The sequence below is a fragment of the Jaculus jaculus genome, chromosome 14 (genome assembly GCF_020740685.1).
Source record: "Jaculus jaculus isolate mJacJac1 chromosome 14, mJacJac1.mat.Y.cur, whole genome shotgun sequence".
NCBI lineage: Eukaryota > Metazoa > Chordata > Mammalia > Rodentia > Dipodidae > Jaculus > Jaculus jaculus.
Genome location: NC_059115.1, coordinates 67,765,610 through 67,789,616, shown reverse-complemented (window position 1 = coordinate 67,789,616; position 24,007 = coordinate 67,765,610). Strand labels below are relative to the sequence as shown.

Sequence of the window (24,007 nt, the reverse complement as noted above, 5' to 3'; positions counted from 1 at the left end):
CACCTTTCATCCCAGCACTGAGGAGGAGGAGGCAGGAGGATCACCGTGAGTTCAAGGCCACTCTGAGACTACATAGTGGATTCCAGGTCAGCCTGAGCTACAACAAGACCCTACCTTGAAGAAAAAAAAAGAGAGAGAGAGAAATTCAGAAAGAACACTTTTTTAAATATGTATGTTATTTATTTATTTATTTGAGAGGAAGAGGAACAGAGAGAATGGGAACACCAGGGCTTCCAGCCACTGCAAAACAAACTCCAGATGCATGCGCCCCTTGTGCAGCTTGCTTACACGGGTCCTGGGGAATCGAACCAGAGTCCTTTGGCTTTGCAGGCAAATGCCTTAACTGCCGAGTCATCTCTGCAGCTCCAAGAAGAAGACTTTTACGCTCCCTCTATCCCAATGGAAAGAGGAATGAAAGGCAGTTGTAGAATAAGGAAGAAGTTGGAAAATCCACATGGGAGACCAATAGCTGGGATACTTTGTAAGGACAAAGTCTATTAGATGGCTTTGGAAAACACAGGCATGGCAAGGGCCATGTGTTTTAGATTAAATGACCTGTGATAGCCTGCAGAGGTTCCAGATCAAATTAGGCTGGTTTGTTTACCCTGCGCTGCAAATTGAATTGGGCAAATTAACAAAGATAATAGAATTGCAGCGTCCAAAGTGACCTTATGAGTCATGTAGGCAAAGCTCTGCCTTAATGCAGGAATTTCTCCCTAGACCCCTGCAAGGGCAGCTGTCCATATGGCCCATACTTGAATATGAGGAAGAACTTGATATTTGCCCCATCTGAAACAGCCAGTTCAGTTACCATGGAAAGGTGAGCTGAAATCTGTTTGCCTGTAAGGTTTATGTAAGGGGTTTGCTTCTTATTTCTGGAGCTCCACATTAGTTCAGTCTTCTTACATAGGCCCAGGAGACGCCACCGAATACTCGAAGGCAGCATTGGGCCCTGTTGTTTTCTATTGCGATGGGATCTGAACCTAGAGCTTCGCATATGCTACGTAAGCACTCTACCACAGAGCTATTTCCCCAGCCCAGCACCCATCATTTTCACTTGTCTGATGTTTGTTTCCTTGTGTTAATAGGACGTCCTTGACTTCATAACTCATCTCTAGAGCTGGGGCTGGGAGCTTGGACAAAGCCAAGGCATTTAGAAGCAATAAATGTGCTGATGGCATAGCTTCAGCACCCTCATTCAGCTTTGCCCAAATCCAAGCTCCCTGGTTGCTCTGCATTATCTTAAACAATTTACCTACTCTTCCTTTAAGCCATTTTAAACTGGTTCCTCTTATTTGCATCACAAAGAATATTAATATTGAAGCATAGGATTAGCTCAGAGGCACAGTACTTGCATAGCATGAGGGAGGCTAGGTTTGATCCCCAGCCATGCAATATGAATCTCACAGCTTTCATATGTTCGCAAGTTCTGGAGTAAGTAGCTTTTGTTGTTTCAAAAGTGTTTTTTTTAATATTTTATTTTTATTTAGTTGACAGAGAAAGAGGGAGAGAGAGAGAATTGTCGTGCCAAGGCCTCCAGCTGCTGCAAACGAACTCCAGACACATGCGCCCCCTTGTGCATCTGGCTTATGTGGGTCCTGGGGAATTGAACCTGGGTCCTTCAGCTCTGCAGGCAAACAAACGCCTTAACCACTAAGCCATCCCTCCAGCCCTCAAACATATTTTTGAATGTGCATAATGGTATCTACCACCTCTGGCATTGTTTTGAATACATTCTTGAATATGCTATGAGACGCTGGACATTGACATATTTCTGGAATCGGGAGCGACACAGAGTAATGTGGAGACAAAATAACTGCACAGTCACTTTGTGGGCTGTTTAAGAGGGCACTGGGTTTTTGTGTCATCTACCTAGGTCGCCATCAGCTTCATGGTGTGTTAGGCAAGTCGCAGAGACTCCTAAGGAACTGGACACCATCATGTCTAAATCATATAGCACTTAGCATCGAATAAATGTCCTGGAAAATATTCAGAAAAATGGACAATGATCACAGGGTACAGACAATTGAATTAATAAATGCGTATTGAAAGGGTCAAGTTGAGAACTGGCTATTACAAAGCTTTTTAAATCCATTTAGAAAATCTGCAATAAAATTTTATAGCAGTTGCTAGAACTCAGAGTAGAATTAGAATTTTGTATGCTTCACTGTACTTCCTCTCACCCTCTTCTCCCTTTCAGTTCTCAGAAAATAAAGACTTACGGATGGTCTGATCTGTGTCTCTACATGCAGTTGACCTTCAGAATCTAGCAGGGATGTCCTTAAGCAGGAAATGAAAGCCAGTGGCCCTTTGGTCTGCCAGTCTAGAAGGACTATTAGATTCCTGTTTAAGTCAGTTCATTCTTGAGTGAGATTCGGCTGACCACTGGAGTAGGAAACTGAAGACTCATGATTATCTAGGTAAGATAGACACAGGAATTTTGGCACGAAATTTGTTTGAATTAAAGGGGTTTGAAGTAATGCATGAAGTAAGAGCTCTGCATGAATAAAAGAAATAGCTTTCAAGTGTTTCATTCTGCGACCGCAGGAGATTTCTTTGATGGTACTTCAGATGTCATCACCCTTAAAAAGGGCAACATATGGACATGCGCACAGACCATCCATCTTTCTATCTCTATCTCCTCTTGGTGACTGGAAATCAGGATGAATGGAGTGCAGAAGGAAGAGGGCCAGCCTTGCCGTCTGGAATTCCTAAGATCAGCAATATCAAAGGACACTCTATTTATAAAACGCATGCTCTCTCGTTTGTGTGTTTTTTTTTTTTTTTTTGGAGGTAATATCAGTCAGGTTTATGGACAATTTCAAAGAAAATGTGAGAAGCGGGTCAGACACTGTTGAAGAAAACCATTCAAGTGTGAGTACAAGATTCAGTCCACAGCTTAGTTTCTAGTTGTCTCAGCCATAGATGCTGCCTACTGCCCTGCAGAATAAGCCTGAGCTTCCCAGTGTATCATACCGCTCTCCACCCAGGGATGCCCCTGAGCCAGTGCCCGTCTCTCTGGTAGTCCACGCTGCGTCTCCTCGTTCCCTTAGTCATACCCTTGGCCTAGTTCCCACGCTTCCTCTCCATATTCCCTCCCAGCTGATGGAAGTATGCTTGAGACAACAAACACAGGAGGAAGTGAATTAATCAAGTCAATGAATCCTTCAACCTTGGAACTATTTCTGGCTACTGCTTATTAAAAAATTTCCCAATCCAGTCAGGCTGCTAGAAAGGATAGTCTACATGGAGTGTCTCTGTGTACTTATGTTCCATTTGACTTTTACTTTTGTTTTCTGAACCCACCCATGGTCTGGATTCCATCTATATTATGTCCCGGAAATACTTTGATTCCTGGGCTGGAGAGATGGCTTAGCGGTTAAGCACTTGCCTGTGAAGCCTAAGGACCCCGGTTCGAGGCTTGATTCCCCAGGACCCATAAAAGCCAGATGCACAAGGGGGCGCATATATCTGGAGTTCATTTGCAGTGGCTGGAGGTTCTGATGTGCCCATTCTCTCCCTCTTTCTCTCTTTCTCTGTCTGTCGCTCTCAAATAAATAAATAAAAATAAACAAAGAAAATAGCCCTGATTCCTAATTTTTACTGCCTCAATTTACCCAACTTCTTAGCACATTTGAGAGAGTTCCTGGTTTCTTTTAGAAATTCGTATCTTCCTGGGCTTTTCTTTCTTTGACAATATTTCTCCCTGATCAAGGTTTGCTTTTTCTTGGCATTTCTTTTGGGAGCTTCTCTTCCACTGTTCGTTCCACAAGCCAGTCTACATGAGCACCTTGTCTTGTTTCCTCTGGTCTGTCTCTCTCTCTCTCTCTCTCTCTCTCTCTCTCTCTCTCTCTCTCTCTCTACTATATTCTCCTTGAATGACAGAACCGTTTCTATGGCAGCCAGTATCATTATATACGGCCACTCCCAAACTATGGCCAACATACCCCCAACTGACTCATTGTCTTCTCTATAAACTTTGCTCTTCCTTCTAAATTACTTGGAAAATGATGTTGTCGTCCACCTAGTCACATAAACAAAAAACCTGGCAAGGTCTTTAAACTTCATTTTCTCTTTCCATGTCTAATAAATGCCCAGGATTTGTCAATTCTGTCTTTGGCATCTTGCTTGGGTGTCGATGCTCTTCGGTCCACCTTGTCACGGCCACATTCGCTCATCCTGATTACGTCTCCCCAAGTAAGTAAGAGATACTCAAGGGATAATCACATGGCTATAAAGTTTTGGACTTAATATTGTCAGTGTCGTTGCCTGTGACATATGGGACTTGTGATCTAACTCTATTTGTGTCCTTAGTTCGTTCCAAGACACGCGCTAATAAAATAGAACTTACATTTGTGTTCACGCCTTTCTACTAGACACGGTGTGGCTTTTTCTTGGATGTGTTTGAAATCTGACATGACTGAGTCGGGTGTAGTAATTAGATCTCCCCACCCCATAGATCTCCCACAAGTGAAGCTTTCATTTTCTCCTTCCTGCGCTCTCCTTTTTGATTATAAAGTTCAGCATTGAGGATGAGCCAGCTGATCAAAGAAGGCATCAACATTGTAAAACACCTTGCCTATCTAACCTTTGGAATTGCCAGCAGAAATCCTCCCCCAGCTTCAATAAGAAATTCTCCTTACTTGTCCTTGAACACATGGGGCTTACTTGTTATTTCAGCTGCAGTTCAAGTTCTCCCTCCTACCCTGAGTGTTATTTCGGCCCCTCCCTCTCCTTCTCCCATCCAATTTACGCCAGCACTTCAGATGCGACACCACCTCCTCCACCATGCCTTACTCACTGGCTACAGTCCTGTCCTGAGCTCCTATTCCATTAGCAGTCCTGTGTCTTAGCGCCTAATCTCCCATAAACCACGCTAATAAAATGGATATGGTGCTCCTAGCTAAACTTATCAAGTCGAACTTGGCTGAACTTTCTTCTGGCCAGAAGAATGAAACGCCTTGTGGTAACCATTCATCTAATAGAGTACAGTTTTCTGTGACTTCCCTTACAGCCAATTGTGGGATACTGGGAGACAGGAGTTCTGGTTCATTCTTCTCTGTGGCCTTCTTGATGATCTAGCATAGAGATGTCTTCTTAGAAGCAGTCCCCAAATTCACTGGGGAATCTAAATGCACTCTTCATAATCTGAACAGTCGCGCAATGGGATAAAAGTGTAGAAAGTAAGCAAAATTCACTGTGATTCGTGGAGTTTAGGATTTCCTTCTGTAACGGAAGGTTTTAGGTTTGAACTCTAGTAGTGCCAAAACAGGGGTATGGTGGTGGGCACCCCCCTGCCCCAGATGGAGATGACAGAGTGGGTGCAGAAGGATTCGTGTGGTCAGAGTAGAAACACGAGTGAGCACTTCTTGCTCACCTTGACTGTACTTTTGTCACTATGGCCTAGAGAAATTGTAGGTGGGGATGGTAGGTTGTCTTGGATGCCAACGCCAAACATTGTTGTTGGCTGCCTGAAGTACTCTGCTGAAAAGGATTTGAAAATAGCTTTGGGGTGCAGTGGTGCTGGACTCCCATAGCCAGCAACAGGGCACTGTCATAGTCTATGTGTCACCCCTGACCTTGATCATATGAAAGAATAACAAAAAATATATGATTTGTAAAGTAATATATTCATCATGTAATTAATGAACAAAATAATACAGTGCCAAATTGTAGAACAACGATGATGTTAAAAGTAATGTTTAGGGCTGGGGAAATGGCTCAGTGGTTAAGGCACTTGCCTGCAAAGCCTAAGGACTCTGATTCAATTCCCCAGGACCCACATAAGCCAGATGCACAAGGGGGCACACACGTCTGGAGTTCGTTTGCAGTAGCCGGAGGCCCTGGTGCGCCCATTCTCTCAATCTGCTTCTTTCTCTCTCTCAAATAAATAAATACCATAGTTTTTTTTTTAAAGTAATGTTTAAAGCTTAAAAATCATGACACAGTAATTAAATAAATGCAAGTTGTAAAGGAGATGAGTGTGGGTGAAAGTATCAAGGAGAAAAGAAATCTATGTAGGAGGAGCCTGAGCTGAGCTCTCCTGAGAATGAGGCAGGATGGAGGAAGGAAGGGCAATTGTGACCCGCACGTCCTAGCTTCCTCACTAGTGCCATGGTGGGCCCCACCCTATGAGACATCTTACAGTCATATCGTTCTGCCAGATGAAGGAAGGCTCTGCCTGCGTCTTTCTATCCACGATCCAGAGGTCTCCACCAGTCATCAGCTAGAGCAAGCAAACACCCTGTAAGACAGCGTGGGCCTAGAAAACTGGATGTGACTTGACGGCACTCTTGGAGAGGAAGTGTGGACCATGGTAAAGTACGGGGAATCGACACGGAATCTACAGCTGGGCGTCCAGGAAGAAGAGCGAGATCCTGCAGAGACCGGCTAGGCCGAGGCGCACCGAGTCACTCGGCGCTTGCGCCTGGCCACCCCGGCAGGGTTAGCCCTGCTCTCTGCACTCTCGGAGCTCCAGACAACCGGTGAACGGGAAGCTGATGCTTGGGCTTTTTGCAAGAGCCCTTTGCAGCTCCCACAGTCACTGTATTGTTGGACCTGCATGAAGAGAACTCTGAGGAAGTCAATCCAGCCAACCGCACCAGCTAGCGTGCCTCAGCAGGTAAGCCATGGAAGAGCTTAGGCTGCAGACAGCCCTTTTCTACTTTTACCTGTTTCCACTTCGGTCTGAAACCAATTCAATACCCTTCTACCACACCACCCCTTGCCCTGGCCTGGCACACGCACCCACCACAAACCTGAGAAGGAGCACAGACTTGTCAGCTTCTCCACAGAAGAGAAACATCAGCTGCTCTTCTTTTCTTCCTTTTTTTTTTTTTAATTTGCTTGCTGTGTGTGTGTTTATTGTATTTTTCTTTAATATTATTTTTCATATCTCATCCCTTTCTTCAACCATTTGTTGTCAGTTTCACTGGATTTAGAATCATCATCAAGACACAGTTGTGGGGCTGGAGGGATGGCTTGGCGGTTAAGGTGTTTGCCTGCAAAGCCAAAGGACCCAGGTTCGATTCCCCAGGACCCATGTTAGCCAGATGCACAAGAGGGCGCACGCGTCTGGAGTTCATTTACAGTGGCTAGAGGCCCTGGCGCACCCATTCTTTCTCTCTTTCTCCCTCCCTCTTTCTCTGTCAAATAAATAAATAAATAAAATAATTTTTAAAACCCCGGTTGTGGAAGTGTTTATAAGGGTGTTTCTAGAGAGGTTTAAGTGGAAGAGGGAGATGCACTTAGAATGTGGGTGGCATCATCCCAAAGCTGGTATTCTAAAAATATTTTATTTTTATTTATTTGACAAAGAAAGAGGGAGAGAGAGACAGAGAGAGAGTGAATGGGAGCACCAGGGCCTCCAGGCACTGCAGACCAAATCCAGATGCTTGCACCCCCTTGTGTATCTGGCTAATGTTGGTCCTGGGGAATCAAACCTGGGCCCTTTGGCTTTGCAGGCCAATGCCTTAACTGCTAAGCCATCCCTCCAGCCCCCAAAGCTGGTATTCTAAACTTGGTAAAAGAAGGTGATCTGGGGGCTAGAGACATGGCTTAGCGATTAACGTGCTTGCCTGCAATGACTAAGGACCCAGGTTTGATTCTCCAAGTTTCAATTTTGGAACACAGTAAATGTGAAAAGTCAGACACTATGACTTCTCTAAAAGTTCATAACTCTTTAGCAACTAAATCCAGCGATATTTAAGTTTTGGGCAAGATATACAAAAGTGTTTTGGGGGGTCAGACTGCCCGGCTTTGGATCCTGTTCATACCACTGCAAGATGCCTCCTCAACCACCCATGCTAAAGTTGCTGTACTGCAAAATGCCCAGTGTTCATCACAGAGGGGCTGTGAGGCTTAAAGCGGAAGATGAGTGACATTCACATGCGTTAGATACTCAAGTCAGCTATTGTCTGTGGTGCCAGAAGCTGAAGGAAGAAAAGAGGACATGATTACATGTTTGTGTATTGCGTCTTGAAACTAACTCCATAGACCAGAAACTATATCATTAAATAGCCTAAAAATAGTCTGCAATCTGTCATTGAAAACATTGTGCAAATTATTGCCAAGATATATGAGAAGTACAGAACTTGAAAAGAGAAAGCTTTTTTTTTTTTGTTTTTTTGTTTTTTTGTTTTTTTTTTAAACACAGATAAAGCCAAAGCTTCATCTGTGAACACAAGATGAAATGCTGTATGTCTCAAGATAGGAAGCATGAACATCTGTCCCAACCTCTCACTTTCTGGGTACTAAACCAATGGATCTGCTGTGAGCAAAACCTAGAGAGAGCAGCTGACTAATTTTAAACTGATATTTAATGACTGCTATGTCTCAGGGAAGTAGAAACAAAAATATAGTTAATGGCCCAGTTCAGTTACCTAATAATGTAAGTCCAAGAAGATAGCCAATTGTCAGAGAAAGAGAGAGAAGAGGAAATTTAAAAGTTTCTTATAAACCTACCAGGCAAAAGAGCCAATATCTTTTATCCTTACATAGGGATAATTTCTAGCTAGGTGGAATTTCCCTTTCCAAAAACAAAGACAAATTGGAAAGGCTGCTATTTAAGAATAAATCATTGGAGCTGGACAGATGGCTTAGTGATTAAGGCACTTGCCTGTGAAGTCTAAGATCTAGGTTCAACTCCCCAGAACCCATGCACGCCAAATGCACATGGTGGTACATACATCTGGAGTTCATTTGCAGTGGCTAGAGGCCCTGGCACACCCATTTTCTGTCTCTCTATCTGCCTCTCTCTCTCCTTCTCTCTCTCTCTCTCTCTATCTATCTATCTATCTCAAATAAATAAATAAAATATATTTTAAAAAGAATAAATCATTAAAAGGCTTTCAGGATAATGGAGATATTTTCAAACTGATTCTGTACATCTAAGCAGATGCTATACAATATTTTAATATCACCTTTAATTAACTGACTCCTAACAGGTGATATTTTAGAAAAAACTAATATGTATTTTTGTTCTAGCCATTCAACCAAATCCAACTTGTTCTCTATCTCTCTCTTTTTTTTTTTTTTTTTGCAGGTGTTGGGACACATTTGGCCTTGAAGCTAGATTGCCAGCCTCTGTCATAGAAGAACAATTATAAAACAAAGTAGTCAATGAAAGGCCTATAACTGAAGTAAGAAGAGGTTAAAAAAAAAAAAAAAGGAAGACACCAGCCAGGTATGATGTCACATGCCTTTAATCCCAGCATTTGGGAGGCAGACGTAGGAGGATCACCGTAAGTTCAAGGCCACCCTGAGACTACACAGTGAATTCCAGGTCATCCTGGGCTACAGTGAGATACTACCTAAAAAAAACAAAAAAGGAAAAAACAAAAAAGATGAAGACACCAGAAACATAAACATCCCTTAGAACAGCCCATGGGTTTGTCTTATGAGCAGGAATTTTACTTACAAGGTACTGATAAGACACATCCTCACTAGACAAACTGATCCAGGGGGAAAAAATAAGTCTTTAAAGAGAGCAACAAAAAGATGTCTTTATCTGTATTTCCTATGCTCAAATTACATTTTCATAGTGGTCCTCATGTTTTCTGTTTTATGCAAATAATTACAGGCAAACTTTAGCATTGAAATTATATAAAATATGAAAGCTGGCATTTTTAAAACATCACCACCTGAAATTAGAAAGCTGTAAATGCACCGTCTCATATTAATGGTCATGTTTCATATGACAGGATATTCAGGGAAGCGATTTATGGTGTGTGCCTGTCGGAAGCCTTCATGGTTCAAATTTATTTTTTCCTTTTCTTTTTAAGTAGAAAGTTGTGCAGATACATCATATGTTAGCACCATCATGTCCCTCCTCCCTGGCCCCGTTCCGCAGGGGTCCTCCTCAGTTGGATGACTGGTATTCCCCCTGGGGTTGCGGGTTATGAGATGTGAGAGCATCAGTCAGTCATTGCAAGAGCAGGGCAATGCCTCTGGACATGCCCATCCACTCTGGGACTCTTACAATCTTTCTGCCCCCTCTTTCGAAAAAAAAAAAAAAATCTTGTTCTGACCAACGTGATTTCCTGATTTTGTTGAGGAATGGGACCAGGACCTTCAAATAATTTAAGGGGAAAAAAAAACTCAATATGTTGCTGATTTGCTATGTAGACAACAATGGGTTGAAAATGGGGTTCCGGGCTGGAGAGATGGCTTAGCGGTTAAGCGCTTGCCTGTGAAGCCTAAGGACCCCGGTTCGAGGCTCAAGTCCCCAGGACCCACGTTAGCCAGATGCACAAGAGGGCGCACGCATCTGGAGTTCGTTTGCAGTGGCTGAAGGCCCTGGCGCGCCCTACCTGCCTCTTTCTCTCTCTCTCTGTCTGCTGCTTTCAAATAAATAAATAAAAATAAACAAAAAAAAAATTAAAAAAAAAACGGGGTTCCGCAGGGCTTGGCAACTCAAGCATCCTGGCCCACCAAGCAGGTTGTCTCAGTGTTTGGAACCTTGCTCGGCCTTGGCTTTGGCCAGTCTAATGGAATCTTGCAGAGCCAGCCTGGTAACGCATGCAGGGAGCCCCGGCCCTTCTCCTTTTGAGGAAACGCTTGCCCAAGTAGCCACGGCTGCGCAAAGGGATACAGGCAGCGCGGAGTCCTTCCATCCCTTGGGTTGGTCAGCGCCTTCAGCAGCTGGCGTGCTGGCTGTGTTTTGTCTTTTGTTGGCTTTTTCTTTTCTTTCTTTAAAATTTTTTTTAAAATTTTTCTTTATTTGATAGAGAGAGAGAATGGGCAAACCAGGGCCTCCAGATGTGTGCAGCCCCTTGTGCACCTGGCTTAGGTGGGTCCTGGGGAATTGAACCTGGGTCCTTTGGCTTTGCAAGCAAGCGCCTTAACCACTAAGCTTCTTCGCCAGCCCTACTTTTCTTTTTCAAATATTTTATTTGTCACCCTGAGCTGTGGTGCACGCCTTTAATCCCAGCACTCAGGAGGCAGAGGTAGGAGGACTGCCAGAAGTTCGAGGCCACCCTGAGACTATACAGTGAATTCCAGGTTAGCCTAGGCTAGAGCAATACCCTTACCTTGAAAAAAAGAAAAAAGAAAAGAAAAGAAAAAATCATTTGCTCCCCCCATGACTGCTGCTCTCAAAATTCATAACCCACAATCCCATGTTGAATACCAACAATCCCACTTAAGAGGGCCCTCAGTGGAGTGTGGGGCAGGAAGGAGGGAAAGGAAGGTACCAACAATGATGTATCCATTCCAAGTTTCCACTTAATAATAAAATAAAATAAAAATTCAAGCCAGGCATGATGACACACGCCTTTAATCCCAGCAATCAAGAGACAGAGGTAGGAGGACCACTGTAAGTTAAAAGCCACCCTGAGACTACATAGTGAATTCCATGTCAGCCTGGACTAGATTGAGACTCTACCTTAATAAAACAACAAAAAAAATCATTAAAAATATTTTTTTTATTTATTAGAGAGAGAGAGAGAGGAAAAGCAGAGAGAGAGAGAATGGGCACACCAGAGCCTCTAGCCAGTGCCAACGAACTCCAGTTGTACATGCCACCTTGTATATCTGGCTTTATGTGGGTACTAGGGAATCGAACCTGGGTCCTTAGGCTTTGCAGACAAGCACCTTAACCACTAAGCCGTCTCTCCAGCCCCTGGATTTTACTTTTTTTTCTTTCACTTCCCACCACTCCACAATCCAAACATTTTTCTGAGAGCTATGATCCTTTGAGTTGTATTAGGAGATCCTACAAAATAAGCGAGAGAAGTAATACCATTTCTTCTTTCCGGTTTAATTTTCAACTTTATAATTGAAAACTGCCGAACTGGAAATCCTTTCATGAGGAAATTCACATAACACTCTTCTGTATATCTCAAGCACAGGGGGAGAGAAGAAAGAATAGGAAGGAACAAAAGAGAATCCCAGAGACAAATTAAATGAAAAGTCACTGGGTACCGTCACCCTGAAGCAGCAGCAAGGCGGGTTCACATGTGTGGTTTATATGTGTACCACAGGTCAGACGATGTCACCCAATCTTAAAAGCCGCATAAAATACAAGCCTGATGTAACCCATTTTCCCATCACGGCGTATATATCTTTCCCATGTTCCACTCGACGTTGACATTGCATTCAAAGAGAGCGGGGGAACACGGACGCTAGCTCTCCGACTGAGGCTCAGTCATTCTGGTTGCTCGGCGGGTCAATTTGGCTGCTTTAAAAGTGGTGAAATAGGGCTGGTAAAATGGCTTAGCAGTTAAGCGCTTGCCTGTGAAGCCTAAGGACCCCTGTTCGAGGCTCGGTTCCCCAGGACCCACGTTAGCCAGATGCACAAGGGGGCGCACGCGTCTGGAGTTCGTTTGCAGAGGCTGGAAGCCCTGGCGCGCCCATTCTCTCTCTCTCCCTCTATCTGTCTTTCTCTCTGTGTCTGTCGCTCTCAAATAAATAAATTTAAAAAAAGAAAAAAAGTGGTGAAATAGGGCTGGTAAAATGGCTTAGCAGTTAAGGTGTTTGCCTACAAAGCCTAAGGACCCTGGTTTGATTCCCCAGGACCCATGTAAGCCAGATGCACAAGGGGGTGAATGCATCTGGAGTTCGTTTGCAGTGGCTAAAAGCCCTAGCGCTCTCTCTCTGTCTCTCATAAATAAATAAATAAAAATATCTTTAAAGTTTTAAAAAATGGTGAAATCTATGCAGTTCTGGCTTCAAGCATATGTCTGTCTTCAAGCAAAAGAGTGATTTTTTTATTTTATTTAATTTATTTTTGGTTTTTCAGGGTAGGGTCTCACTCTGACCCAGGCTGACCTGAAATTCACTATGGAGTCTCATGGTGGCCTGAAATTCACTGCGATCCTCCTACCTCTGCCTCCCGAGTGCTGGGATTAAAGGCGTGTCCCACCACGCCCCACTAGAAAGAGTGATTTTATTTTATTTTTTTTAATTTTTTTGTTTTATTATTTTTATTTATTTGAGAGTGACAGAGAAAGAGGCAGATATATATATAGAGAGAGAGTGAATGGGCACGCCAGGGCCTCCAGCCACTGCAGACGAACTCCAGACGCGTGCGCCCCCTTGTGCATCTGGCTAACGTGGGACCTGGGGAACCGAGCCTCGAACCGGGATCCTTAGGCTTCACAGGCAAGCGCTTAACCGCTAAGCCATCTCTCCAGCCCAAGAAAGAGTGATTTTAATAGTGCCCTTCAGCACCTGCCACTGCCACAAACCACGATGAATGTGCAAGGCTCAGAGAGACTTTGCACGAAAGAGCATCGTGCTCAGCCGTTCATGACTCACAGTTGGAGACAGGTTCCGAGGATGCAGGTAAGGATGGTGAGTAAGGCACGGTGCTAGTGTGGTTCATGGGGAGAGTCAGAGCTGTAATACCAGGTGGCCGAAAGGCAGCTCTCTGGCTGAGTTGCCTGAGGTGGTTCTGTTTATCTTCACGGTCCCTTCTTGTGTGTCCTTTCCTGCCTATTTTCCTGTCAACATATTCCACTCTGTGATAACACTGTTGGTGGAGGAACGGCCTATGAGGGTCCCAGTAGAGTTTATTTCCTCATAAAAAAAAAAAAAGAATACCTAAGGGCTGGAGATATTGTTCAGTGGTTAAGGTGCTTGCCTGCAAAGCCTAAGGACAGAGGTTCAATTCCCCAAGACCTACGTAAACCAGATATACATGAGTAGCATATGCATCTGGAATTCGATTGCAGTGGCTGGATGCCCTGGTGTGCCCATTCTGTTTCTCTCTGTTTGCCTCTTCGTCTCTTTATCTCTCTCTCTCTCTCTCTCTCTCTCTCTCTCTCTCTCTCTCAAATAAATAAATATGAATTTAAAATTTTTTATAAAGAATAACTAAGCCAGGTGTGGTAGCACACGCCTGTAATCCCAGCACTCAGGAGGCAGAGGTAGGAGGATCGCCGTGAGTTCGAGGCCACCCTGAGACTCCATAGTGAATTCCAGGTCAGCCTGGGCTAGAGTGAGACCCTACCTTGAAAAACCAAAAAAAGAATAACTAACAAAGTGAACTCACCCTCCCCCCACCCCCGCCCACGTTCATGGCTAGAAAAAACAAGGGATCAGCAGTTAAAAGACCTCTGCTGTGTATCTGCCGGGTGCCCGTCTCTGAAGAAGACACCTTGCGAGTGCACACAAGTGCAAACCCGGGTCTGCCTTGCGACTCCACACTTCCATGTGGACAAAACCACCCCAGAGAAATGACAGTGGGCAGCACAGAGTCACAAGAGAAGAATGTAAATTAAACATTGCAGGCCATAAGTGTCAACAGAGTGATAGGTATATGATGGGTCTCCACAGCTGCTCAACAAGATGAGATCAAAATAAGGATCAACTGATTATCATCGCATCTGGTGGGGAGCAAACTCATCACATTCCCGGGACACCAGAGAGACGATACGGAACAAAGAGCTACAAGGAGGGCAATGGTTTGTTAGTGTTAACTTTGAATAGAATTATTTTCTTTTTCTTTTAAGATAGAATTTGTTTTAACTATCTCTACACGCTAACTTTACATGGGCACTTGAACTTGGAGGAAAGGAATAAAAGCTTTAGGGCTGAAACTTCAATATGAAGTATATTAAATGAGGGAGAATCTTTTATGAAAGGCTTCTAAAGTTGTCTGACATTTCTTAAATCAATCTGCAGCACATAATCAGTAAAAACCATATCATTTAAGCAGAAAGATCGTAACTTAGAAACGCGCCCTTAGGCAGCTGTATCCTATTATGGGCTGTAACTTAGCACATGGGTTTCAGAAGTTGTTAAAACTGAGTTCAAGCTAACAAATCTTAACTGTTAAAATAAAATAAAATAATAAAATATAAACCTCTGGTGAGATGACACAGCGGTCCATGAGGAGGTCTGAGATTGATCTCATAGGATCATACCTTATTTTGATCTGTTAAGTATTACTTACATATGAAAAATAAATATATTGGGACAGATATTGCCTTTAAGTAATTGAGAAGTAACCTATTTATTTGTTTAGTTATCTTACAAGTTTAAAATTTTTTTCCTTCTGGGGCTGAGATGTTCAATATTTAAACTGTCAAATGAATTGTTGCTGACAAAGAAAGCATCTCTTGGGCTGAAAAGCTGACTCAGCAGTTAAAGACACTTTCTTGCAAAGCTTAATGGCCTGGGTTTGGTTCCCCAGTACCCACGTAAGGCCAGATGTACAAATTGGCTCATACACCTGAAGTTTGTTTGAAGTGGCAGGAGGCCCTGACATGCCTATTCATTCTGTGTGTGTGTTTGTGTGTGTTTGCAAATAAATATTTTTACATATATATACATATATCTGGGGCTGGAGAAATGGCTTAGCAGTTAAGGCATTTGCCTGCAAAGCCAAAGGGCCCAGGTTTGATTCCCCAGGACCCACATAAGCCAGACGCACAAGGGCACATGTGTCTGGAGTTCGTTTGCAGTGGCTTCAGGCCCTGGCGTGCCCATTCTCTCTCTGTCTCTCTTCTCTCTATCTCTCTTGCTCTCTACTTGCAAATAAACAAATAAAAATTAAATATACATATTTAATTTCTATATATATGGGTATATTTGTTTGTTTGTTTGAAAGCAGAGAAAGAATGGACACACCAGGGCCTCCAGCCACTGCAAACAAACTCCAGACACATGTACCACTTTGTGCATCTGGCTTTACATGGGTACCAGGGAATCCAACCTGAGCCATCAGGCTTTGCAAGCAAGAGCTTTAACTGGGGCGGAAGGGATGGCTTAGCAGTTAAGGTGTTTGCCTGCAAAGCCAAAGGACCCAGGCTCGATTCCCCAGAACCCACGTTAGCCAGATGCACAAGGGGGCACAAGCATCTGGAGTTCGTTTGCAGTGACTGGAGACCCTGGTGCATCCATTCTCTTCCTCTCTCTCTCTCTCTATCTATCTGCCTCTACCTCTCTCAAGTAAATAAAAATAAAATACAAAAAAAAATTTAGGAGAGCATCTCTTATACTATTGACAACATAGCTGAAACCTTCATTCTCTCCATATAAGTTCAAATAAAAAAAAGCTGTATCTTACAATAAAAAGTAAAATTAGCTTATAAATTTGGTTTCCATAGAATAGGCACTCCCAGTTCAATGCTAAAATGATCAGAGTTTTTACATTATTGAAATTAAGATGGATTCATGGCTCTAAAATGAGCAGCAGTGAAGGGTTCTTGTTTTGTTTCTGTTTCTAAGCTGTGTCCTTTCAGACATAATTTATATGGTGGAATGCAAGGCAATATGTGTGGGGATTTTACTGCACAAGAACCTTCATCCTTCACATCCATTCCTTTCTGCGAAATGTGAAAACTATAAATGTATCGTCAAATTTATAGATCTCAACTAACTACACTAAAAAGCATGGGATGAAAAAAATACTTTACTCTTGAGGATTTTTGTTCTCTCGGGCCATATATAGCCAGATTCATGATTACTGAGATGTTTTTAATAGCCTATAGTTGGATCCAAGTTTTCCAAAGGGTAGAAGTGTACTCTTTGAAGTTAAGTATCCACCTATTTGATATATAGAAAACCTTTCATGCAGAAAAATGTTTCCCCAAATAAAAGAGTTAATGTACCTCAAATATGTGAGAAATTTGCTTCTAATTGAGCAACTTTTAGTAATGGCTCCATCTTACATTTTATCATAAAATTTGGAGAAAATACTAGTGAAATCTAATATGTCATTTTATAAACCCAACTCACTTGGAAGTCCACTCACTCCTATGGCTGTGCTGACAATTCAGAGCTTTTAACCACGCTTTTTGAGAAAGTCTGTCTCCATGCTGACCGTCTCTCAGTGGAAGTGGCTCCTCTCCATAGGCAAGGTTGGCACTCACAAATCTTACATCTTCTCTGAGCTGAAAAAATGGTTTCTTACTGAGAAAAGTCTTCAATTTTCCAAGACTCAGGTATCAGGAAATACACCTCCAACAGATGTGAATGTAGATTTTTCCCCAGTGTGCCACAAGGCCATAAATTTCCAGAATGAATTCAAGATTATGGTTAGGCCCAGTGGATCCTGATAGCCTGCAAGTGAGCAAGACCCACTCTCTCTTCCCAATGCATGCTTGGTGGATGGCCTTTGGACAAGCCATTTCCCTTCCTCAAAAACGCCACCCACTCCACATTCATGTCGTGCTCTGCTCAGATGTGACTACCTAGTGGGTTTCCTTCACAATCCCAGAAGGGTCCATTTCTTTCCCTTGGTTGGTTTCCTAAATATATTTTTATTACAATACTAATGATTTGGTAACCAGCACCACAAAGAGGCAATGTTTTATACTGACCAAGGTGAGAAGTTGGAACACAGAATTTATCCTATTTCTAACCCTTACTACCATGAGATCTTAGCAATCACCCTAACCTCTGTGAGCCTCAGTCCCCTCAGCTATTGCAACAGTGCCTATAGGACCACAGGTCTACTTACTGGCTTACCCTGAAGAATGTTTCTAGCATAACACCCTGTCATATGATAAGAATATGACGTTCTAGTGTTTACTAAGAAATTGATGAAGGAAAAACCTAAAAATGGTAGGTAAGCATTTTTCCTTTCTTTTCTTTTTTTCTTTCCGAGGCAGGGTCTCCCTGTAGTTCAGGCTGACCTGGAATTCACTATGTAGTCTCAGGGTGTCCTCAGACTCACAGCGATCCTCCTACCTCTGCCTCCAGAGTGCTGGGATTAAAGGTGTGCACTACCATGCCAAGTTTCATCTTTCTTTCTTTCTTTTTTTTTTTTTTTTTTTTTTTTTTGCTCCTCCATGCCTGGCCTCATATTTCTTCTGTAATTAGAAGAGTTAACCAGTTAGGCTCCAAATGTGCAGCCATGTTGAAATGATTGTGGTAGTTTCTTTTCAGAAGGCATTCAAGGAACCATCAAACAAAACAGTAAGTTTGCCTTCCCACAGGAGAGGTTAGGAGCTGGTTTTATGGGAGCTCATCTTTGGTTGTGACACACGACCCTTGAAACAAACTGAAGTCTGCATAAAGCTGAGAGTGGAAGGCAGCTCCTCTCTACAGATTCTGTCTGGTGGTGTGGAACTATCCAGTGCTGCTTGCTAGAACTGGAGAATAGTCCAGTGTCAGCCTTGAGAAGTAAACTTCAATAAGCCTCCCTTATTTCAAACCTCCTCCTATTATTTCTCATTTCAATCCTGACCAGATTGGTCTAAAGACAAATGCTGTAGAATTTATTTCCCTTTAGGAAAGAAAATCGTGTTTAAAAAAAAAAATCACAACTATTTCCAGATGGACACCTTGTCTAAAAGAAAATGACAGATTTAACATACTGTAACATGCCATTTGAAGGGCTTCCTTGGCTGAGCAAAGCACTCAAAGTTTATTTCCTTAAGTGAATGTAACTATTCCCACCTGCACCTACCTCAGACCAGAAAGCTCTCTAGGTACTTTTATGACCAACTTGAAAAGAAAATTCAGGTACTGTTGTAAGTAAATCAATAGCCAACTAAGAGTAAAGAATGACACAATGGGAAACTTTCATCCCCTGAATTGTATGTGTTTGAAGAATGGAGAGAGAAAACACTGCCTTTGTATTCACAGAAATTTAGAAAAAGCCTGATTTTTTTTTATTATTTTATCTTATTTTACTTCTTACTTTAAGGCCTTTTGTTCACTCGGGATTGGGATTTTTAATTTCTCGGATCAGCTTTTCACCTCACTGGGAAGCAAGTGATTTTCTTAAGCGATTGGCAGTGGTGTATCCAAAAGCTCTGGAAGAGCTGAGGAGGTGGGTGGAGCCAGGAGGGAGTTAGGAAGACAAGAGACTTCCAGAACCTGCCACTTGTGGCTGGTGGTTGCCAACAGGAGTGTGGTGGCAACAGCTTTGGGGTACTCCAAAGAAAAGAGGTCCATGTGCCAAACTTTTGTCCTGCACAGTGCCCACAGATTGCCAAGACAAAGAGACTTTTGATGTCCTGTCCCAGAAAGTGAACCCACCCCCACGTGTTCCATAAGGATTGTGCGAGGTTGGATGTTCCCTTGCCATGAAAACTCCTGGTACAGAAATTTGACTTTTGGCTTAAGTTCATATAACTTTTTTTTTTTTTGTGGTCAGGTTAGAAAAGCTGGAGATGATCCACAGTTTAATGTGCACACCTACTAAGCCAGGCAAGCAATTGCAGAGTTCTGGGGTAAGTAGGTAATGCTATATGGTCAGAATTAGGTTTATGTTGACAAATGAAATATACAGAAAATGACATATTTTTTTCCACATAAATGAATTCCTGAATGAAGTACAGGGGTCTGGATGGGGGGATCCTGCAAAGATTTAGGTGACAGAACTAAATGTATGTTTCATTAAAGTCCCTTTAAAATAGTCTATTCTCTTCTAAACTGTAAGCAACTGTAAGAATTTGGTACAGCTTAAAAAGTGGGCCATGCAATCTTAGATGTAAATGTCCTTACTCCACCCCCCACCCCCCAAATCCTCACCATAAGCCCCCCATACAATTCATCCCAGGCTGTGGGCAAGCCAAAAGCCTTTTATCCTTCACAAGGAATTCAGTGCTATTGTAGGACAGACATTCTTTTTCTTCTCTTTTCACTTTAAGAAACATACCAAGCCTGAATAGGCTCCAGGCTAGGCTTGAGGATATAGTGATTTTTATTAGCTTTTGCATAGCTATTGACAAATGCTTGAAGACAATATTAAAAGAAAGAAAAGGCTTTCACATTATGTCTTAGAGGACAGATTGGTTACAGTTTAATTCCTAAGAGGAAAAAAATTCACAGAGTAAAATGCCTCAACATTTCTCTTTCTTCATCACACATATGAGAAATATAAATGAGAAGGACATCTGGAAAGGGACATTATTCAGTAATCAGAAAAATCCAAACCATTGATGTTTTGATGGAGACAAACATAGCTAGTTTCATGAGGAGGAAAGCTGTAATCTATTGAAGTTTAAAAAAATTCCATATGCATTTTTACCTTTCGGGCAGTACTAAAGGAAAGTTCTTTTTCAGAAGCCCTTTGTAATATGAAACCCACTGTAGATAAGATGCAATGCGAAGATAGTCTGTTTTGCCGCAGCAGGAAATCAAATTGGTTCCAGAAACGAAGTTCTATGACAAATGATTTAATAGTATTGTTGGAATTGGCAAGCTTGATTGAATTATTTTTCATAATCATTTTTTAAAAAGATTTTGGAATAACTTTTCCGTGCCATGTGGTGTGGGGGTGGGGGCGGGGGGTGTTGCTGAGGTTGGGAGGCATCCCATTTATTGGCTTTTTAACTGAAGAGCTATAATGTGTTATCAAAATTTAAGAGCTCAGTGGTAATTCATTAAATTTTGTTTGCGACAAAAAGTTTTAGGTAAACACAATACGTAACTTAACATGATTATAGAAGATTAAACAGATTAGTAAGTATAGGCACATTTTTATTCTTTATGCATATTACATATTACCACATTCTGTTTAGTTTTAATCTCAGCTCAAGTCATCTTTGCTTTATTTCAGAAACATCTGGAAAAGTTCATTAAGACCTGGACAGTTTTAGATTTTAGACGGGGCTCCGAAACAGTAAGAAGTGTCACTGAAAAATAGACCAGAGCTTCATGCCGGTAGGTAAAATGAAATTTTTCTGACTGAAGCCAGCAACAACTTAAATATCACTTAGACCACAGTACACGACTACAGAGACTTAGAAATCACAGCTAAATAGGAAGTGACTAGACGTTTAGGACGATTTTCTAAAAAAGTCAAAGGGAAAAAGATCCTTCTCCCCCCCCCCCCCCTCGGCCCTCCCAGTACTCACAGTCTTTGAAGACCAGCGCCGGGTCTCTGTGAGGCAAGGCTTGGGCAATGATGTGTCTCAGAGATTCCAAGGTTCTGTCCATCTCGGGTCTGCCTGTGTGAGCCTCCTGCACAGTGTCCTCATGCCTGAATTCTTGCAGTGCTGGACTGAATTTGTGCAGCTCATTGATGCACTGGATTACCAAAGAATCTCTTTTAACATCTGCCAATCAGACATTTCCCAGAATCTAAAGACCCCTCGGGGGGCCTCCTCTCAGGCTCACTTATCTTTGTTGTATGCTGAGCTAATTAGCTCGAAAGGCTGGCTGACAGGCGAGCTCCCATTGCTTCCTTCTGTTAAACACACCCACCTACAGGCTAGCTGGGGAAACTCGCTAATCATGGCAGCAGTTGCCTCTCCAAGGCGATTTTGCCCGCGTGTGGTGCAGCTTTCTGATGCGGGTATTTCCTTTGGCCTTCCATCTTCAAATGTGCTCCCCTGTACCCGTGGACTCAAGAAACTCATTTCTCAACACCATTTTCCCCAGGGGACAACAGAGAAATGCAAGCAATATGTAATCAGTCTGATCAACATAATCTAACTTCTGCTTTGGCAAAGAGAAACGATGAAGATTATCGCGGGCTGGAGAGATGGCTTAGCGGTTAAGGCGCTTGCCTGGTGAAGCCTAAGGAGCCAGGTTCGATTCCCCAGAACCCATGTAAACCAGATACACAAGGTGGCACATGTATCTGGAGTGTGTTTGCAGTGGCTGGAGGGTTCATTGTCTCTCTCTCTCAATTAAATAAATACTTAAAATAATAATAATAAAAAGTTATGATTGTAACCAGAGTATGCTCTGTACCTCAATTCAGAAGCCACTGCCCTTCCACTGTAATGAATAGTCACTTCTGATGGAGAAGGGTCAAGCAGCGCCTGGTGGACTATCTTATAGCTTGCCTGGAAACATTTGTTTCTCTCTACACTTCAAGACAAATCATTCCTAAGGTGGACTGCAATTGATTTTGACATCATTCACCTCCTTTCAGTTTATGGTAGTTTTTTTTCCTGTTAAAGATTTCAGGCTGGCCGGGCGTGGCGGCTCACACCTTTAATTCCAGCACTCCGGAGGCAGAGGTAGGAGGTTCGCTGTGAATTCAATGCCACCCTAAGAATTCCAGGTCAGCCTGGGTTAGAGTGAGACCCTACCTTGAAAAAAAAAAAAGATTTCAGGCTGGCTGCCAGGCATGGTGGTAACGTGCCTTTAATTCCAGTACTCAGGAGAAGTCAGATCACTGTGAGTTCGAGGCCAGTCTGAGACAAACATAGTAAATTCCATACAAGTCAGCTTGGCTAGAACAAGACCTTACCGCAAAAAGAAAAAAGAAATTAAAGAATGTAGATAGTTATTAAAAGATCTTCAGGAAATGGAAATCATTTTTCTATCCATGATACAACACCCATAAACAAGTGTAAAATAACTTTGTAACAGGAGACATAAAGATGTCATGTGATCCCATCACAACAGTACAGAATTATACCAGATAAAAAGTCAAATAAATAAAAAATAACTAGTTTAATGGCTGTAAGCTGCATACATTGGTTGTGGAAGAGTGCTACAGGCATCTTTGCTTTAAGTATTTTCCATGTAGTCAAAACACATTGTTTTCTAATGTTCCTTCCAATTTTCAGATTCCATAATTATGTTGCATTTTATTAAAAAGTGAAACCATTCCTTTAAAGACGATGTAAAAATAAAATGTCTTCCATGTGATGAGCTTCTTTAGCTAGTGGCAGAAGGGTGGGCTTAAATAAAGGAAAAAAGAAGGAATGAGGCTGTAAAAAATAGTTCTTATTATAATGGCTATCACGTGGTAAATTCCCACAGGGAATTGAGGCCACCCAGAGCAGAAATATGGGTGGGACAGTCTCAGGACACAAAACATTGATTGAAGAAATCATACATGTGTTTATGTAAATATATGTCTGTGTACATATTTACATAGACACTTGAAAGAAATTGCCCTTCATGTGAAGACACTTAGTGTACTTTATACAAAATATACTGTATATGCCTCACCTCCTTTTCTTGGTACTTTTGTGGTCCTAGGGGACAAACTCAGGTGCACAACACCTCAGGTCAGAACAATATAACTGTCCTTACAGTCCAGGAGTTTTAACTTACTTGTTACTTTGAGGGAGGAGGTTTCTAATTTAAAACATGTACTGGATGGCTGGCAGATAAACAAATAAACCGTTATACAGTGATGAGATGCTCAAACTATGAACGAATGCAAGTGCTTTCTGTGTGACATTGCACTGGAAATAACTGATGTTCCCCTAGATAACCAGGGAAAAGGATAGGAAATTTTCTTTTTTTAATATATTATTTATTTATTTGAGAGAGAGAAAGAGGCAGAGAGTGAATGGGCACTCCAGGGCCTCCAACCACTGCAAAAGACCTCCAGATGCAAGCGCCCCCTTGTGCATCTGGCTTACGTGGGTCCTGGAGAATAGAACCAGGATCCTCTGGCTTTGCAGGCAAACGCCTTAACTGCTAAGCCATCTCTCCGGCCCAAGAATAGGGACTTTTCAAAGGAGTAAGACTGATAACATGGAAACAGAAAATGATTAATGCTGATGGGTGTGGGGGCGCATGCCTTTAATCCCAGCACAGAGGTAGGAGGATCACCATGAGTTCAAGACCAACCTGAGATTATGTAGTGAATTCCAGGTCAGCCTAAGCTAGAGTGAGACTCTACCTCAAAATAATTTTTTAAAAATATTTTTAAAGATTAATGCTTAGATTTCAGTTAGTAAATGGGCATTGCAGTAGGTTTAAATTGAATTATAGTAATGCTAAAACATATTTCAGGTATTCAGTGTGGTGGAAGAAAATGAATTTGGGGTCAGTAAGGCCTGGGAATTGATTTTTATCATCCATATAACCTTGAAAACCACTCATCCAGCAACAATTCTGAAGTTCCCATTAGGGTTCACCTGAAAGCATATACCAAAAGTACAGTTAAAATTGAAATACAAAACAAGGCAAAGTACTGGAATAAAAACCAAGTTGATGTTCTAGCAAATCATGCTTCAGTACTAATACAAGAGATGAGAAACAGCATTCAAATGACATGCTCAGGAACAAAGACCAGCACCCGTTGAGAAAAGAGGAAGGCTCAGTGAGACAGCACGCCTCCCCCGTGTCCAGGGGTGGGTACAGCTTAAGGAGGTGAGAAGTCACAATGGCTGACTTTTTACCATGTCACACT

At 42.3% G+C, this 24,007-nt stretch overlaps 1 protein-coding gene across 2 annotated transcripts in view; it reads right to left on the bottom strand.

Annotated features, from left to right (window-relative positions):
- The window catches only part of Lix1 (limb and CNS expressed 1), a 72,710-nt gene extending 51,506 nt beyond the window's left edge, over positions 1-21,204 (bottom strand). For both annotated transcript variants that reach the window (XM_045134148.1, XM_004651608.2), the window contains exon 1: positions 20,757-21,204. In XM_045134148.1, the coding sequence (XP_044990083.1) occupies positions 20,757-20,838 (82 nt within the window). In that variant the 5' untranslated portion in view covers positions 20,839-21,204. The remainder of the gene's footprint in view (positions 1-20,756) is intronic.
- Positions 21,205-24,007: the final 2,803 nt, after the last annotated feature.